Raw genomic sequence first — 19,542 nt, 5'->3', positions numbered from 1 at the left:
TGGTAAAATTGTCTATCCCTCTAGCAACTTGTCTTCAGAGAAAGAAGGGGCAGAAGTAACTGAAATTGCTAGAATATGGATTGCAAGTTACAGTTTTCAGAGTGTTATTACAGACACAATCTCCCTTAACCTTTTAATCCTCGCAGCAAGCCTGTACATAGGAAGATTTTAAAATCCCATGTATAGTTAGGGAAACCAAGTTCTAGCAAGGCCACCTAGAATGGTAGGTCTAGGAGCCACGACTACTGACTTCAGTTTATTCCAGTACATGACTACTTCCAGTGCCTTTTCAATTCTGTTCTTAACCTGGATTTATAAACAATCTTTTCAACAAATGATTTAGTGGAGCTCTAAGAATGACGGCCAAGTCCAAGGTATATGCAGAACAGGAATGGAGACAGGAATAAGAGAAAGCTGCGGTGGCAAGGCCAGAGACCCATCTCTAGCCGTGTCTTCTGGTGCTCCAGGAAGCAGGAGGAGAATGGGCAGTGGTGGTTTGTGAGTGAGAAAGATGAGTGAGGGTTCAAGGATCAGGGGTTATGCTTCCGCAGCTGGCCTGCCATGGCGGGGAGCAGGGTGATTTCATAAGGGTCTTGTCTCAATCCAATTCATTCACCTGAAAATCTCCCTTCTGCTATTGACCACTCTGCCATGAGGCTGCCACTCGGCACGTATCTTAAGATGTTTTAAATTTTGCGATGTTTCAAAACAGATTTTCAAATAGATTCCACCTGAAACTAACACAACGTTGTTAATCAACTGTACTGTCATATAAAATAAAAAGTTAAAAAAAAACCTATATTACCATAAAAAATAAATACCAAATGTATGACCAGTGAAGAAATAGAATATGATGAAAATTTAATAGGCAAGGGGATTTTTATATTTAACTCAATGGTACTACCTGTCGTATTAAAGAAAATCACTGATTCAGAAAAAAAAACCAAAACCAAAACCAAAAAAAAGAAACAAATAGATTCTGCCAACTAGGTTGCTTGCTGTCAAAGGCTAACCTGTGGAGGAATGCACACCAGACCAGGGGTCTGCATCTCGGCCCTGCCCCTGCTGATGACTACTGCGACTTCGGGTAAGTCATTTAACCTCTCTGGGCCTGGGCTTTCTCATCAATAAACAGAGAGGGTGCGTGTTGCAGCTTCCAGACAGACCATGAGGACATGTTTAGTGTCAAATTATTTTGAACTGGTCCCTAACATTGAAAACTTAGGAGATTCAGATAAAAATATTTCAAGATCAACTTTTGGTTACACTCCGATGAGGAACAAATGGAGTGGTTATAATTATTCAAATAATTATTATTTTTATAGGCTATCATCTGCCTCACCTACCCACACACCCTCTTCAGAACACATACACATCCTGCTAAGGAAAGCTCCATGGCAGCAGGATTTTTTTTACATTTCTTGCTCACGAAAGCATTCCAGGCACCTAGAATAGTACTTGGCACATAGTAGGTGCACAAAAATATTTGTTTTTTTAAAACCATTTTTCATTGACGTATAGTTAATTTACAATAAAAAATATTTGTTGAATCAATTCCCGGTAATTTTATGAAAAGCAAGTTTTTTTCAAGTGAGGGAAGCTAAAGACAGTACAATCCAGAGATAAGACATGAATATATCCAATAAATTCCTGATTTAAAAATCATAATACAGGCTTGGTTTTCACAATAAGTCATCAAATAAGGGCTATCGATATATGCTTATGCTGTATACAGTATATGTCTTTCTCATAAATATAATCAAGTTGAGATTTAAAAATATAGTGCTGGGGGAGTTTTCACAGGGATTCTGAATGTACCACAAGACCCACCTGTCGGCTGTTTGTTTCGCTTGTAATGCTTAAAAAACAGCACGGCGTGGGTATTCTAAAGGCACGTGACAGACAGCTCAGTAGGCAGAATGTTCCACATTGATGTGACCTTAAATGTGGAGACTGATTTCTCTGGTGGTAAAAGGCAGGTCTTAAGGCTGATGAAATGTAATCTCACACCAATTACACTGATTTCAACAGCTGGCTTTGCAGTTCCCACACTCCACCAGGCTTCTTCTACTAAATGCTCAGGGATGTCTCCCAGTTTACCTCACTAGGCTTTAATTCTCGAAGCTGTCGAGGGAGAAGTGACAGGAAGCATTTGTCGGAAGCACTCAGATGTGGCTGTGCATTCATGGGGATTTGTTAGCTGATGTCAAAGTTGTTGCATTCCCCGTAAACCAGCACGAGTGACGGGCTTTAAGTGTGATCTTCCCAAACAAATGTGACTCAAAACCATTAGCGCAGCTCATGCTAAAGCTAGCAACTCTTGCTCTAGTCAACCTGTGTGTACCTCTGCAACACAGAATAGGCAAAATTGCAGGGGAGGTTTAAAGGCAGGACAGGCTTTACTGTAAATGTGGCTCCACAGGGCACACCAGCTTTTATATGGAGTTTCCTTGTTAATGAATATTTAATGCAGAACATTCTGGAATAAAGTTTGGAAATTCTGATACTTTCATAATGGTCAACCCTATCTCCATGGTACTAGCAGGTAATTACTCAGGCAGACATATTTCTATCTGAATTTGCAATGTCAGATTTAGAGCTTTAAACAGGTGTTCATGATTCTAGGAATGGTTCTTCTTGAATCAACAGACCTCAAATGAATTGATCGAGGTCCATTTGAAGAATATACTCAGGACTGAGCTTCCTGTGTTATTCTCTAGTGTCTGATATTTGTGGCTCTACTTCAGGAAATCTGGGCTGGAGTCTTTGTCTATTTTTTTGTTTGATTGTTTGCTATCATTGGAGCGGGTATGAAAAAAGGCGAAAATAACAGGTGTCTGTAACAACTTCAATTAAGTTGCTCATTCAGATTTCATACCCAAGTGTAGACCTGAAAAATGATTACTACCTTAATCAGTGCTGAATGCTGTCAGCACGCACCTTAAACACTCCTGGCAAAGCTGCATGAATATATGTCATTGTGTGAAGGAGAATTAGTCACAATTAGTCAAACGGTAATTGTTATTACAGAGCTTCAGCTGTGTAGACCTACTGGTTTTCTATGGTTTGGGTCAAAGGCAGCCCTTCCTTCCTTGGGGCTCCCATAACATTTTGTGCATGTTATATGCATACATTCATTACGGGATGTCTTACATGACTGCTCTTTTTCTTCTAAGTTCTTTGTTTACTCGGCACACCTTTCAGCCTCTCAAGGTTTATTTATTTAAGGGTGTCCACCACCTGGTTCAAAAAAATCTTAGGATGAATGAATGAACAGATGAACCAGTGAAAAGATAAGGGCTGCATTGTAACTATATGTATATGTTTTTTCTTTACTTTTAAAAGTCTATAAACACGCTTTGTCTAATTTGACCCCTGCAACAACCCTGGGCACGGTCAGGTCAACATGCAATCACCAGATCTAGGGCAGTGGTTCTCAACTGGGGGTCATTTCCCACCCCCGGTGCCCCCTCACCCAGGGAACACTTAGCAATGTCTGGAGATGTTCTGGTTCTTACAACTGAGGGTGGAGGGGACCACCTAGTACCTAGAGGTCACGGATGCTGCCAACATGTTACAATGCACAGGACAGCTGCCACCACAAAAATTTATCTGACCTGAAATGTCAATATAGTCAAGATTGAGAAACCCTCATCCAGGCCTTCGATCTCTAAAAACTATTGTAACCCTATGTTCTGTGAGCTCCTGTCTGACATATTTTTCTGACTAAGTATGTCCTATAAGAAATCACTCGGTGTACCATATTAAACTACTCCTTGCATTCAGTCACCTTACTCAAAAACATACAAACAAACTAACCAGAAAGTATGGGAATAGCAAGTTCGTGGTTTGATTCCCAACTGCTGACCCAGGATGAATGTTTGGTTTGCCCACCATGTTCTTTTAGAGAAGGCACTTGGGCATAGCTTGGAAGCACCTGGGTACCTTCATGCATTTCAAGAAGAATAATTTTGCTGTCTAAGCTCTCTTAGAACATTTACAAGTTCGCCTGCTTCTTGTGATTAAAGCTCCTAGAAGGACAGCTAGAGAGGGCTAGATGGATTTAATTATCAGCTGTTTAAAAGAAAACCCAATGTCGAAATACTGGCAAGTTAATTCCACCTTTTGCCTTTGAGAAAATCATACATGACTTGCCGGGGGGGAGGGGGGCAGTGGAACAGGAAATCACGGTACCGCAGTGATAAGAGAACTATAAAGAGGGGGCTAGCAATCCCTTTTGTTTGTCACAACTGAATTATCTTTCTATAACTTAAGGAAATGATTCCCTAACTTCATAGGTGTAGTGGAGTAACACATTTGGGTCTTTTCTAACTCCATGTCCGGCAGGATTGTGCATGTTCTAGTGAGTATCGATCCCAACAACACAGCCGTGCAGAGAACAGGGAGAACAAAGGCTTCTGAGGGATCATCTTATCCATGATTTTTCGGCCTTTTAAAAAATTTCCTGAACTATTCATTCACACGAAATCATACCTGGAAACTTACTGTGTAAAATCAAAATTATTACATGAAGCTGTGTTTGGACAAGAGTGGGGGACAAGAGCGGGGCACCAGAGTGCCTTGGCAGGTCAGCGCTGCTCTCCCAGACTTTAAGCCCTGCCCTGTCTGACCTAGCAACTCATCCTACTTTGGGATAGTTGCAGTAGGCATAGCATGCCTTCTGGAAAAGCAACCTAACTGTCCTCGTTCTTCCCCTCTTGAAGGGAAGGTAAACAAAGAAGAGATTAGCCTTTACAAAAAACCTAACTCTTACCAATAACTATGCCAGGTACTTAACATGCCAGCTCATCTAACTTTCGTGGATGGCTTTCTGAGCAAGATATTATTACCCCTATTTCAAGATGGGAAACGGATACGCTGAGAAATTACTCAGTCACAGAGTTGAAACTTACAGAGCTGAAATTCATACATGCACATGTTTGGTTCCCAAAGTCTACATTTTTGGTGTATTATTTCTCCATGCTTTCTAAACACAGTTGATTAAAGCCCTCATCAACAAGATACATTTTTAAAACAAATACCTTGCCATTGCCCCTTCATCACCCTCAGACTAAACATCTCCAGTTCGTTCCTTTTGTGTGATTTCAAGAGTTTTCACCATTAAGATTATTTTGTTCTGGTTTATCAATATCTTTCTTAAATCTCGATATCTGGAACTCACCGGATTATTCTAGATATGTTGTGGCCAGTGCAGAGTCCAGAGGACTGGTGATTTACTTGTTCTAGACCCTCTGTTTCTATTAAGGCAGCCTGAGCTATCTTATCTTACTTTGGTAGCTACACTGTAACAGGTGAGGTAAATTATATATTTGCAATGAGCTAAATAACTTCAAGTCTTTTACAGAGGACTTGCTGTGAGCCAGGACTGTCACTTCATTTATGATTTTATAAAACCTAAACACAGGCCTTTACATTTATCCCTATCAAATTTTATCTTGCAGTTTTTGGTCCACTACTGAGGCTGTCAAGATATCTTGAATCCTATGTCTGTGATTCAGCACATTAGCTACCCTTGGCTTTGCATCATCTGTAGATTTGGTGAGTCTGCCTTCCTTGTCCTCACTCTAGTCATTAAAAAAAAAAAAAAAAAAAAAAAAGCTCAGGAGAAGAAAGTCTATCACAAAGACCTTCAGACAGGGCTTGGCATGAAGGAATCCCTAGCTGGGTACTACATCCGTATCTAAGAAATAATAGAAAAAATAATTTTGGAGTTGAGAGGGACAGATTTGATTTTTTCTCTCTGAAAAGTTTTATTCATATATCAGCAACTGAGTTTATAGAAATTAACAGCTCTTGCCCATAACCACAGAACTGATTACTGATGCAATTGGACTCATAACCCAGAGTTGGTGATTGGTTGATGTTTCTTTCCCATCACACCATTAGGTGAGATCACTGATGGCAAGAAAGACACTCCAAATTTGTTTTCAAATAATTTCTTGGTACAGTTTTCTTTTCTGACAATGTGCCCCTTTACCTTAAAAGGGCAACACAAAAATAAATTCCAGTGAATGGAAGACTCTTGTTCATATAAGCTTGGTTTCACGTCCACTGATTTGTATGGACAAATCTTATCAGAAAGTGGTGTAGGAACAATGTTATACCAACACAAGTCCTGTGTACAAAATAGGGAATGTTAATACAGTGACGATGGGAAAAGCTTTGGGTAAGGAGGTACAGTCTTAGAAACAGGCAAAAGTACATGCTATAATAGTGAGTGTGTGTAGTAGAATAATTCTCTAGGCATGTTAGTAGATGGCTTTCCTTTACTTTGACAGCTTCTGCATTCGTGGAGAATCCAGGAGTGATCAGAAGAGAAAACCCAGAGTTGATTTCATAAGACAGTTCTTGAACCTCCTTAGAACAATGCAGGTAGAGCCTTGTACACATAACAGGGCCGCACAGTACCAGATGGGGTTGCCCAGTGGCCCAGGAGGTACCTTTCAAGGAGTTTTTTCAAAGGAGAAGAGGTGGCACCTGTCCCCACAAACTTTGGCTACTGATATAACCTTGAGAAGAGATGCCCATTCGCTCTGAGGAAACTACCCATGCCTCATCATAAGTTTTACATTTGTATATAAGTATATATAAGTATCAATACTTGTATATGAAATAATGAGGTCGACATTAAAAGTCAAAGTACTACATTAAACTTAATGAATCTGAATCTTAGAGGATTTACAGAAGGAGTTCATGGAATCACCTCCTGTTGCTTTGACATAATATAACTATGATTCTTGATCTTGGCTGAGTAAGTGAAACAAATGCAACTTCCAGAGTTCAGCTGAAATTCCTGCAGAGGTGAGTACTACAGATAGTTAGGTACCATGGAAATCCTAGGACACGTGAGGCAGTGTAGCGTGCACTCTGGGGTCAGACTGCCTGGATTGGACTCTCATGTTGGCCTTTGCTAGTTATGTAAACCAGTTACATAACTATTCTTGGTGTCCTTACCTAAAGCAGGGTAATAATGGAACTTTCCTCTTACCATTGCTGTGGGAATTAACCAAGGTTACAAGTATAAAGTACTTAAAATTGGATCCATGAAACGCTTCTATTGTTCTTGCAATGAACTGGTTTTAATTCTCTCTCCCTACATCCCCACTTCACCTGGTGACTAACCTGGGAAACTGTGCCTCACTCCTCTTGGTCTCGTGTCTGTCACATGGCAAATGCTCAAAGAACACTCGTTGAACTCAACTGACTTGCCCGGTGTCACTCCCAGCATCAGAGTCAACTCACTCCAGACCCACTTGCTGGATTGATCAGATTCAATTTTATTAAAAGTATAAGAACTAGAGCACTAAGGTTTTTATCACACTTATCCTCTGAGCACTCATTGTTAAAACTATAAATATAGAACAGTGTCCTGTTCCCTAAAAGTTTATGCCATCATGCCTTAGTTCTATTGTTGAAAGCATCTTAAACATTAGAATCCTCTTCTAGACAGTTTTCTGGAGTCATTATTAAAATTATCTTTAGCTTCCAAAACTTCCTTGTGCAACTGAACTGCTCCTTTTAGGCATATATTGTTATAATTCAAATTCTACATGTCTGTTTAGTTTGCATGTGTATTTAAGGCCTCAGGGTTTGGAGTAACTCAACCTGAGGCCAATAACAGTTACCAGTTGTTGACTACTTATGTGCTTTTCCTGTGTCATCTCAGCAGGTGCTTTACTATTGTTACCTCCTTGATGGTTTTAAACAAGTTCTTTTCCTCCCATTTAACAGATGAGAAAACTGAGGCTCAGAAAGTGTAAGAAACTACGAAAGCCTTTGTAGTATGTGCTGTCAGTGCTCTGCTGATATACATCCCGTAACCATTTATGTGCACATGGACTCCCTGTGTGCTTTCACTCCCAACACCCAGCACCTGTGTCTCTGTCGGCACCTGGAGCCATCTTGACCTGCACTTGGAGAGCTGATAGTGTCTAGGAATTTATGACCTCCAAGGGTCGCCCTTAACCATCAACTGAGGGCTGTTCTGGACAACTTGAAGCACTACTTCTAGAGGGGACCGAGCCAGATACCATCCCCACCATCCACCCCACCGTGGGATAGCACTTGACATTGCATTCTTGCTTGTTTTTTTTTTTTCTTTTTTAGCCTTTTCCCTGTCTCATTTCCCTACTCCCTGTCAGTTTCCCCCTGGAATATTTTTCTAATAATTCACTTTCATTTGAACCCTTGTCTCAGCATCTGGCTTCTGGGGAACTCAACTTAAAAAAAAAATCACACAATTCATTAATGATAGAGCTGGGATTCAAACCCAATTCTGACAAAGTTCAAGATCAATGCTCTAAAATCCCCAATCTAGACTGCTTCTCCTGACGATGGCAGAGAAGATAGAAGCAGGAATCAGATATGACTGGTGCAGAGACTTGCTTACTGGTCCTACTCCCTAAGCATCTCTGTATGTTCTCTGAGTACCAGCCAAGGCCATCTGACCAGCCTCTCTCCTCACCCTCCAGAGAGTTCCTCCACAGGCCCCCTTTACCCCCTGATGGTCTAAGCCTCTGGCTGATTGCTGCTGCCCCAAGGAAGTGATAGCCAAGGGCAGGATCACAGAACCAGAGGGACACTGTGTATAACCAAATCAAGTGCAGATCGAACTGGACTCCTAGCAACTAACTGCAGAAATCAATCAGTAATCTACATGGTATTTATTGAATACCAACTGTGGGCTCAGTGACGGCCACGGTCCCCTCATTTCAGCCTGGAATTTCAGCCTCTTCCTTCTACCTCCTGCTTTAAGGCATCCATTGACTCTCCGCCATGCGAAAGGCTTCTTCTGACTTTGGGTTTATAGCAACCCACTCTCAACCAACATGTTGGAGAAATCACCCTCTGCCGAAATTTGATGGTTAGGGAATAGTTTCATTTTAGATACATCTCATGTTAATGAAAGTGCTACATATCCTTTTGTCTTTAATATTTTTTCCTTCAGGTAAGATTTTAAGACATAAAAATACAGGCTTTTAGTACCCATCCACAGAAATAAGACAAGACAGGTCATACTGGGGAGTAGCTACACTTTTGCCTTTCACACCTATAATGGCTATATAAACACGAGTTTGACACGCATATATGGCCAGGGTATGCACAGGAGTTAATCTAGGTCTTTCTATTCCTCGATAAGAGCTTTCCAGGAAGTCAGGCTTAGTGATAGCTACAAAGGGAGAGAGAGCTAGTCAGCCATGCTTATGAAGTTCAGAGCAAACACTCAGAGACTATGGTGTTGGCACAGCTCACAAGGGAAGCCGGGCACAATCACAAACCAGTTCGTAAACTTGGCCAGGGCTGTCTGAGCACAGCGCCTCGGTACTTCACTGCATTCTCCACCTCACAAGCTAATCTCCCCTGACTGTGCCCTGACATGGGGCAGGGCTCTTTGACTGGTTTCCCCACTTCCCCGACTGCCCCGCTCTCTTCACAACACATCCTTTCATCGTTAGCTATTGTTAAAAAAAAAAAAAAAAAGCATGGTACTTCTTGCTTCAACCAAGGAAGCAGCCGGCCCACTGGTTGGGTAGCGGAGGAAGGAGCATTGGTCCTGAATGTTACACAGCCACAAAATGGTCCTTTCCTAAAAAACTGAGCTCTCAGTTTGGGGGAAGCCAAGGCGTGGTAAACATCACCAATTCAATCTCCACTAATGTAAGTCTGTTAATACTTAATAACACACAGCTATCCACAAGTCAAATATTCTGAACGTTATTTCTCCTTTTACAAATTTGCAAGATTTTACTAAAAGATTAGATTACACAAAATACAACTTTTTTCCATATTCATGGATGAAGAAATTAAGGATTTTATCATATACCTGATTTAATTTTGAGAGTTTCATACTTCAAGATGGGCTCTCATTGGAAACTGAAGAAACCTGTTATTTAAGGGATGAGGCTGGGAAAACTGATCTAGCTCTCCACAAAATCCCTAGTCATGGTCTTTCGTAATCTGAAGTTCAATGTCTGAAGGGGCAGAGAAAACTTGAATTTGGAATCTGCAGGCCTCATTATACCTCTCTGTCAATATTTGAGGAGATTTAATCAGGTAGGTGGGGCACAGATAAAGGTGGTGTCAGGGGTAGGTGATGGGTGACTGGTTTATTCAATGCAGGATGTTGGCCAGTAGCTGGTGCATGGGGTACAGAGTCCAGTCACCTGGGAAAAGGTTGGCAAGACTTATAAAGGGCATCAGGCTCCCAGGCATTGGTGTGTTGGGCAAAGTTCTGACCCTGGGCGCATCTGAAGTATATAGCAGGAAAATGAGAACATTCAATCCACAGGGAAAGCTCACAAATGAGGGCTTCGGGTAGGGCACAGGGATACTTGGGGCTTCTTGGAGAATAGGTTCTACAGTTGCACAGCTATTTCCAGACACTTTCTACTCGAAGGGGGTCCAAATCCAGCCTCTGCCCTGGTTAGGGCTGGACATAACGGAGCATTAGTGACAATTGTGGACAATTACTGGGAAAGTTCCAGGTCAGGATTTAGATGTTGATTCCCTTAAATAAAATGAAGATCTACTCCATGTGTCAGAATGCTAGAGGAGGGGATACAGGGGTGAACAAAACATCCGCCATGAATTTTCAGGTCTAGTGAGTTTTAATCCATAACTATTTATTACACAGAGTATGCAGTGGTCGTTTTGTCAATCCTTTGAAAACAAATTGTGTACATTGCAAGCTCAATCCAGAATTTGTCACACAACTTAAAACACAGATGTCACGATAACTTCATTTAGAAGAGAGACACAAAACAAATGTCACCTCCCCAAACCCCTGATCCTCTATCACTGGCTGCACTTCTGCCCATCCCTGTGTCCTGCATCTTGGGGAAAGCTTCTAAAACAACAGACAACATCCTGAAACATTCCCTCCATGGTTGGGACATGCGCCTCCACACTCTAATAGCTGCAACCCTGCTGTGGAGCTGTAACACAGACTCTGTAATTAGTTAAGGTTAAGGCTTAAGGCGGGTGAGTTGTGACATAAACAGACACAGAGATTCCTGATAGATGTATCTGATGAAATATCGTGGATTCATTTTGGACGAATTTGGGAAATACAGACCAGAGAAGACTGATTTGCAGCTGAGGCTGAAGAAGTGCTCCAGGCCCCTGGGCCTCCCGGTCTGTGCAGTGCCGGCCAGACGGGGCGCCACGGAATCCTCTCTGTACGATCAGTTGCATCCGATCTCAACGTGCGTTTATGTCACACATCGTCACCACCCTTATGCTGCTAACTACAGATGAGGAGGAAGCTTTGCTCTGAGTCTGAGGGATGATACTGTTGACAGCCTGTGAGTGTTTCTGGAAGAGCCCAGATGGGACCCTGGTGCCTGCTGCTTGTGAAAACTGGTGGTGGTCCTTGGGCTGTGCCTGCTGGCGACTCTTCCTGATGACAAGTTAGACATCCATAACTATGTCTAGCAGGCAGTTACAAGGAGCAGGGGATAGGCCCCGAAGATGCCTTTGCGGGTGGCTCTGAAACGCCTAGAATTCTATATCATCGAGTTTAAGGTTAAGGGTTTAAACTAAACCAAAGTAACACATTGACTTAAAAGCAGGGTGAGAAGACAACCACCTCCCACAGGTTCTTCCTGAGAGGGTTTTCCTAGGGAAAAGGTGCTGGGTGATTGAGGGACCCTGGGGCCCTAGTTATGGAGGATGATTATCAGGCAGAGAGAGGCTGGCCGGGCCGGTCCAAGCCAGCGTGGACTTCTGCACAGTTAAACTTGGGTCAGCTTCCACTAGAGGCAGAAACCCAGGTGTGTCAATGAGCAAGAGCTGGTGGCCAGCACCACACATCAAACACATTCCGTCAACCCCGCTCCTGTCCTCCCATAACGGAAGCCCTACTTTAGGCTACTGAACCAAAGGGGCGTGGAGACATTTTGCACACCAGGACCGGCTCTTGTCCTGTAATGGTTGGCAGATGACTGTCCTATAATCTAAGGCAGAAGATTGGAAGTATGGTTCATCATTGGCGTGTGTGACCTGAACGTTCAAGGTTCAGGCTATTCTTGGGTGGTCCCCGTCCTTTTAATACTAATTAGCTGAGGCGCAAACCTCGTCACTCACACTGCCAGCTGCTTCATAGAGGTGAGTCACGTAGCTACTGTGTAAGCCTCGCCGACCTCCCAGATTCTGCTCAGTGCATAACTCTGCCGCCCTCGACTCATCCTGCGTATATTTTATTGCATTCCATGAGATAAGTACATATTCTAGGGATGATCAAATATCTGGGGGTATGTCAAGGTCTTGGGATTGAGTCATGAATGCGCAGAGACTACACAGGTATGGAGCTCAGGCCTTTGTCCCCGCTGTGGACCCTCAGGGCACAGTGACCAAGCCATAGCACAGACACACTGCAGAGGGGAGCGGACAGCCGTGGGACCCGGGCTGGGCACAGGCAGGAGGGGTTCCGGGAAATGGCACAAAAGAAAGGTTGCTTAGATACTCTGCTGTCATCAGTCCCAGTGTTTCCCCCTCCACAGAGCTGTTCCATGCAAGTACCACTTCACTGCTAATAGGCTGAGCTGCGTGCCAGGGCTTCACTCTATTAAAAGTGAGTCACTGCTGACGTTGATAACATGAACTCAAGACGCAGAAACTTTGAAATGGATGGAGTAAGAAAGCTCTGCCAGTTTCCAAAGTCAAAAATCCACATGTAATTGGACTCTGAGTACTCCTCAACATCTGTCTACAATCCATCTATTTTGTTTCAGCCGCCACTGGCACACTTGCATCGTCTCTCCTAACCTATTACAACCACCTTCCTCCGCATCTATCGCTCTCCAATTCACTTTGACTCGATTACCGGCTGTATTTCCAAAAGGACAATCTAACAGTATTATTACCCTGCTTAAAACTCTTTAATAACCTTAGGGAGCCATGATTGAATTAGGTTTACTTATCTGTCTTCTCTTCTATAGACCACGAGCTCCTTAAAGGTAGAAACATAAATTCAAAATTCATCCTTGAATCCATAAACGTGCTCGATAAAAACTTGCTAAAAGTCCTCATCACACACAAAAGTCTATGCATATCTTCCACTAGCATCATCCAGGTAGACGAGACCAGAAGCTCCGTCGCCTGGCCTGCTATGACCTGAACTCCGGCGTCATAGCACCTGTGACACCAGGAAGACCAGGTGATGTAGGTCTGCTAATGTCCAGGGCACTAGACTAAGATTTCTTCTTGCCTCTTGAAGTAAAGACAGCAGTAATCTTAAGCTCTATGGCTTTCTCCCTCACTTCCAGTGCGCATTCAAGGAAAGTGTGCATTGTTCCTTCTTGAAAACATTTTTAACCGGCCCACCCTTCACTGTTTACCAACTGCAGCCATGACTCTAATACCTGCTTGAAATATATCCTGTATGTCCTGAAGCTCTTAGGGCTCTGTGGAGCTTCACCAGCAAAGGGGCATGAAAGTGTAAGGTTTATTTAAAAAAAATAAAATGTTCCTGCCACTGTGTCATTATTTCCTATCTGTTAGCAATTAGAATAGAGGTGTCTTTTCTTTCACACAAGTGCTGTGTGTGTTTGCATAAGTTTATGAAAAATGTTCAAAGGTATACAAAGAACATTATTTGGGGAATCCTTGTTCCTTTGGGACATGGCATCTCACTCCTAGTGTAAGTTTTTTATCTTGACTGGTATGGAATGATATTTAGAGTGATAAGATACTAATTATGTGCTTTGCCTGCAAACCATGCCATGTATATACACACACATATATTACACATAAATAGTTTTTTTTTTGGCTGCGCCATGTGGCTTGCAGGATCTTGGTTCCCCGACCAGGGATCAGACCCGGGCCCTGGCAGTGAAAGCGTGGAATCCTAACCACTGGACCACCAGGGAATTCCCTGTATATGCTTTATATAAATATTACACACACACACACACACACACACACACACACAGAGTACCATCATGAACCTCTTACCTGGCCTACAACTTTAAGAACTATGACTTGCTTCCTCTCCAAAATACTACCCATCCTTCAAGACCCAGCAAGACTTGCCTTTTCCATGAAGCTTTTCCCATCTCTAGACCTTCTGTAATTTAACTCGAGTTCATTGACCTAGTTTACGTCCAAAGGGAATAATTACAAACACAGCGCTCATGTACCAAGCACTCTGGCCAAATGAATCGTACGCCTTCCGCAAAGTAAGTGCTCAAAAACCCTCTGTTGGATGCTGTGTATGTGAAATAGAACCACTCATTCCTAGCACAGTGCCCCGTACATAGTATAAACCCAGTGACTGGCTGACTTGTTCTCCGCGTACACCTCATATCTGCACCTGTGCACATCTTTTATGTTGTTCCCTTATCACACATGCTATTCCTGCAGCCACCCCCTGCTCTTCTAGGCCTTTCAAAGTCTTAACCCAGTACCCTAATATCTGCTGAAATAACACCAACCTCCCCTGTGAAGTTCTCTCTGCTTCACCACATCCTGAGGTGACTCTCCTCTCTTCACTCCTCTTAAAGAGCGCAGTTCAGCCCACTATTTCCATAGTTAATACATTCTGCCTCATACAGTAATTCTTTATACATATGCCTGATCTCTTAAGTCATAATAAATTCCTTGAGGGAAGGATCACTGTTTTCCTCATAGCCGTAATTTCAATCTTTAAAAATGGAACGCTCTAAAGAAATATCTGTACATTGAATTTGTTGAATTAACTATTCCAGTCCACCTTAATTTAGCCTTTTTTAGAGCATCTTGGCCATCTGTATTCATCACACAATCTAGACCTTAAAACTATACAGTCTCTCATTAATTTCTAGAAGTTCCTCATATCCTAACTAGACTGAACTTCTTCAGGTCGGGGCTAGCCTGCTCCCACCTTACACTGCTGAGGTCAAAGAGGAGGCTCACTTGTGGACCCACAGAAATAGGAGAGGTGTAACAATGTGTAACAGGCAATTCTCAGAAGAATATTTGTATTCATTAAGTCTTTACACACGTTTCTCATTAAAATCATCTTTGCAGAAGCAGCAGTTTCCTTTTTAATTAATTTATTTTTATTTTTATTTTTATTTACTCTTGGCTGCATTGCGTCTTCGTTGCTGCGCACAGGCTTTCTCTAGTTGCGGTGAGCGGGGGCTACTCTTCGTTGCGGTGCACGGGCTTCTCATGGTGGTGTCTTCTCTTGTTGTGGAGCACGGGCTCTAGGTGCACGGGCTCAGTAGTTGTGACTCGTGGGCTCTAGAGTGCAGGTTCAGTAGCTGTGGCGCACAGGCTTAGTTGCTCCGCGGCATGTGGGATCTTCCCGGACCAGGGCTCGAACCCGTGTCCCCTGCATTGGCAGGCAGATTCCCAACCACTGCGCCACCAGGGAAGCCCAGGAGCAGCAGTTTTGATGCAACTAGTTGACAGTTCAACCCTGTGAAGCCCTCTGAAAATGAAACGTTGTTGCTCATTCCTGATTTTGGAGTAAGAAATTCTTCCTGAGAACACTTCTACACTGTTGGTGGGAATGTAAATTGGGGCAGCCACTATGGAAAACAGTATGGCAGTTCTTCAAAAAACTAAAAATAGAACTACCGTATGATCCATCAACTCCACTCCTGGGTATATATCCAGAAAAAATGAAAACACTAATTTGAAAAGACACATGCACCCCGATGTTCATAGTAGCACTATTTACAATAGCCAAGACATGGAAGCAACCCTAGTGTCCATCAACAGACAAACTGATAAAAAGGATATGGTATATATATACAATGGAATATTACTCAGCCATAAAAAGAGAACGAAATTCTGCCATTTGCAGCAATGTGGATGGACCTGGAGGGTATTATGCTTAGTGAAAAAAGTCAGACAGAGAAAGACAAATACTGTATGATATCACTGATTTGTGAAATCTAAAAAATAAAACAAACAAATGTATATAGCAAAAGAGGAACAGACTCACAGATACAGAGAACAAACTAGTAGTTACCAGCGGGGAGAGGGGCAAGATAGGGGTATGGGATTAAGAGGTACCAACTACTATATATAAAATAGATAAGCCAAACGGATATATTGTACAGCATGAGGAATTATAGCCATCATTTTGTAATAACTTGGAATGGAATATAATCTATAAAAGTACCGAGTCACTAGGCTGTACACCTGAAACTAATATAATATTGTAAATCAACTATATTTTAATTTAAAAAATTAAATAAACTGTGGTACATCCAGAAAAAAAAGAAAAAGAAAGAAATTCTCCCTGAGAGTATGTAACCTGCCTTGAGGATCAGATGTAAAGACTAATTAATATTAAGGATGAAAGACAAACAGAGAGCATCAATTACATCACATTAGCTAATACAGTGGTGGCACTGTTCGATGCTTAGTTCTCATTAAATTTCCAAGAGGGCAATTAGACTTAATAAAAAAATCCTCTTAGGGCCAGCATAGTTTAAATTGCTCATCTGCCTAAGCAAGAAGAGCCCTGCTCAAGGCTTCAAGTGACAACATTCCTCAGGCATGCAGATCTGTCATCTCCTCCCAGCTCCTGGGCAGCTTTTCTTCCCGTGATGCTTCCCAGTTCCTTTCCTCAGCAGTGCCACCTCTTCCACTGACCAAACTTAATTCAATGAATGGCTGGTGAAACTACAGTAGCATCTTTTTTTTTTTAAAGTCCTCTCTTACAGTTTTAGTCTGCCTCATACAATGGGAGAGAAAATAAAAATAAAGTGATTTGGGTACAATCCAGACCTGGCAGAAAAAGAAACACATGGCCCATGAATGTCATCTGAGATTCAATCCATGTCGTATCAGGAGATCACTCTGGCTGAACTCATCGGATAAATGGCCAGCGCCAGCAAACACACACACACACACACACACACACACACACACACACGCACACACACACACGCACACACACACACGCATACACGCTCATGTTCAAACACGGTCATCTGCGCCTTCTTATATAAACATCATACCGCGTCCTTAACAAACCCCAGGCCATTTTAAGGTAAGAATTTTGGAGTAGCCACATATTCCAAAGGAATTTTGGTTAGCCTACTAAGAAAAAGAAAAGGAGGAATTTTTTTCCTTTGCTAAATTACTTTGTATGTGTAAGTAATGTTAAACTATGTGATTTGTATTTACTGTAAACCATTGCCTTTTCTTATGCTCTACTCCCCCCAAATAAACAAAGCAAACATAAAACTATCAAAAAGCAAAAAAAAAAAAAAAAAAAAAAAAAAGCAAACATAAAACCAGCTAATGGTTTTGTTTCCTCTATGAAGTGAAAGGCTTGCTAAAATGTCAAAGCAGTTGAAATAGGTGCCCTCTGCAGACTCTTTAGGTCAAAAATGTAACTTGAGCTCTAGTCTTTTAGCTGGGGATACATTTTAAATTTTCTTTAAAGATTTCCTTTGCCATACTTTTCATTTCACAAGTCTTTTTAAATTCCTCGAGCCTTGCCCAGTGGAGTGAAAGTCACCTTAATGAAGAAAGTAGAGACCTAACCACCATGACTTTGGAATAGCAGAGGATCTCAGCTGTAATTCTTTGGCTCAGAACCAGGGTCTAAAACCAGCCATGGGAAAAGCTGCTGACACGGAGCCTGCAATTCCCTCCATGTTTGACTTGCAAAATGTTGACATTATAACACCAGAGAGACCCCAAAATATTTCAAACAATTATGACTTTTCTATAAATATTTTTAAATTGTTTTAGGAGATAAAATAACATATTTTACACTTCTTGTTTTCTTAGTTACTCTGGTTGCCCTCAGCAGCTCACTACTAGGGATTTATTTTTGGCTCGAAGGTCAGGGAGGACATTTTAAGGCACTACTTCTGCTGCTAAACTGTGTTTTCCAAGATGAGTTGCCTGGTAAGTAGGGGAGTTGGCCGCTCTTAAAGCAACAAGTGACTGTGGTATCACAGAATAGGAGAAATGATGATTTCTTTCCTTTGTTGAAGCTCAAGCAAGAAAAAAAATCAAGTACTCAAGATGATATTTTAAAAAGTCTCCCACCCTCGTTATGAGCACAGTTTTCTTTCTGGGCAGAAAACTACTTTTCATTCCCTTTCATTTCTCTCCTGTTCCAGTTATTGCCGTGTGAGACCTAAGTTTGAATACATGGCAACTCTTCCAATAGGAAGAGGGTATAAAGAGGGAGGGAGAATTACAGAGATGGCCAAGGAAACTCGTGACTTTGAGTATATTATCCAACTATTTCGGGTGTTTCCTCCTTCAGGTTTAGCCAAATGGTAATCACCCAGAGAGTAAGAGGTAAAATTTATTTGCAATCTGCAATTTCCACTCTCAGAGAATATGATTAAGAGGACTTAATTCTGAGCTCTGGAAATAGGCTGTGATATCCTTCGTCACAGATGAGCTGAGCGATCAGTATGTTAATTATCCTTCAGTGCAATTTCAATCTCTCTCCCAGAGCCTGAGGACCAAGAGACCTGGCTTGCCTTCACCAGAAATGCCCTCAGCATGATATGCAGCATTTATTTTTGACGTGGAAACATCAGGTGCCAAAGCTGACTACTGTTTTCCTCCTAAAAACATCCCCAGAAATGTCCTCCTGGTTTGTGATTTTAAAGCTACAACAGGTTTTCTGTTTACTTCTACTTAAAACTTACCTCTTTTAATTACATCCAAAGAACTTAGATTTAACAAATAAAGTTCAGTGTGGTTTCAAAACACTGCAGGTGGGAATGGAAAAGCAGAACTCACCTTGACTCCCAGAAAAAGCATCACTTGAGCCTGCCACTGCCAAGGTCAACAGCAGCTGCCAGAGATCCATACCTGTAGGACCTGCAATCATACAAAGAGGAATAAGATAAAGCTAAGCAACTAAAAGCAGACTATTTTCATTAAAAATTGTTTAAAGACTGGCTAAATTATGAATGAGTTGACATGCACAGCAGCTCTAGAAGGAATCTTTGTCAGTCTTTCACTGCCCTAGAGTCTCACGTTGTCATACTTTTCATGAGGGCAAACAGCAGGTTGTAATATATTCTACTTCCGGTGGGTGCCTGCCTCAGGAAATAACATGGACGCTAGAGATTTTCACATCCTGGCCGACAGCCATGGAACCACCACACAACAAATGACCCCCACGCATTGCTTCCATAACAGGGCCAGTGTGGTTCACTTTAATTTGATCTGGAAATAGAAACTCTTCAGCAGTATGACCAAGCAAGGGGCCTTGAGCTGCACAGCCCATACAAGGGAAAACAAAACAACCCACTTCAGTAGTAGTAAAACTTCTCCAGTGTGTGTCCCAGTGAACAAAAGAGCTCAATTAACACTCAAAACACTGTGCTAATGAGCCATCCTAAGGAGGTTTAACCAGAAGGCAGCAGTAAGGAGGTGAGAAGCAAAAGAAAACAAAACACTGGCGCTTCCTAGGTGGCCTCCCCTAGGACACCTGGTGTCCTTGTGCGTTTCAGGAGGAATGTGGTCTCTGAAAGGCCCAGGAATGTGAACACCTCAGACTCTAAGAAGGGTCAGTTTGTGGCTGGGCTAGCCATTTGGAATCCC

The 19,542-nt window shown here is 42.1% G+C and overlaps 1 protein-coding gene across 6 annotated transcripts in view; it reads right to left on the bottom strand.

Annotated features, from left to right (window-relative positions):
* Nucleotides 1–19,542, bottom strand: part of GHR (growth hormone receptor) — a 280,325-nt gene that overhangs the window by 143,230 nt on the left and 117,553 nt on the right. For 4 of the 6 annotated variants that reach the window (XM_007195531.2, XM_057540022.1, XM_057540024.1 and 1 more), the window contains exon 2: nucleotides 18,733–18,813. In XM_007195531.2, coding sequence (XP_007195593.1) covers nucleotides 18,733–18,802 — 70 coding nt within the window. In that variant the 5' untranslated portion in view covers nucleotides 18,803–18,813. Of the gene's footprint in view, nucleotides 1–18,732; nucleotides 18,824–19,542 lie in introns of those variants that run through there. The other 2 variants (XM_057540023.1, XM_007195530.2) reach the window with 2 other exon arrangements.

Source organism: Balaenoptera acutorostrata, chromosome 2, assembly GCF_949987535.1.
Source record: "Balaenoptera acutorostrata chromosome 2, mBalAcu1.1, whole genome shotgun sequence".
NCBI lineage: Eukaryota > Metazoa > Chordata > Mammalia > Artiodactyla > Balaenopteridae > Balaenoptera > Balaenoptera acutorostrata.
This window is presented reverse-complemented; position numbering and strand designations above follow the sequence as displayed.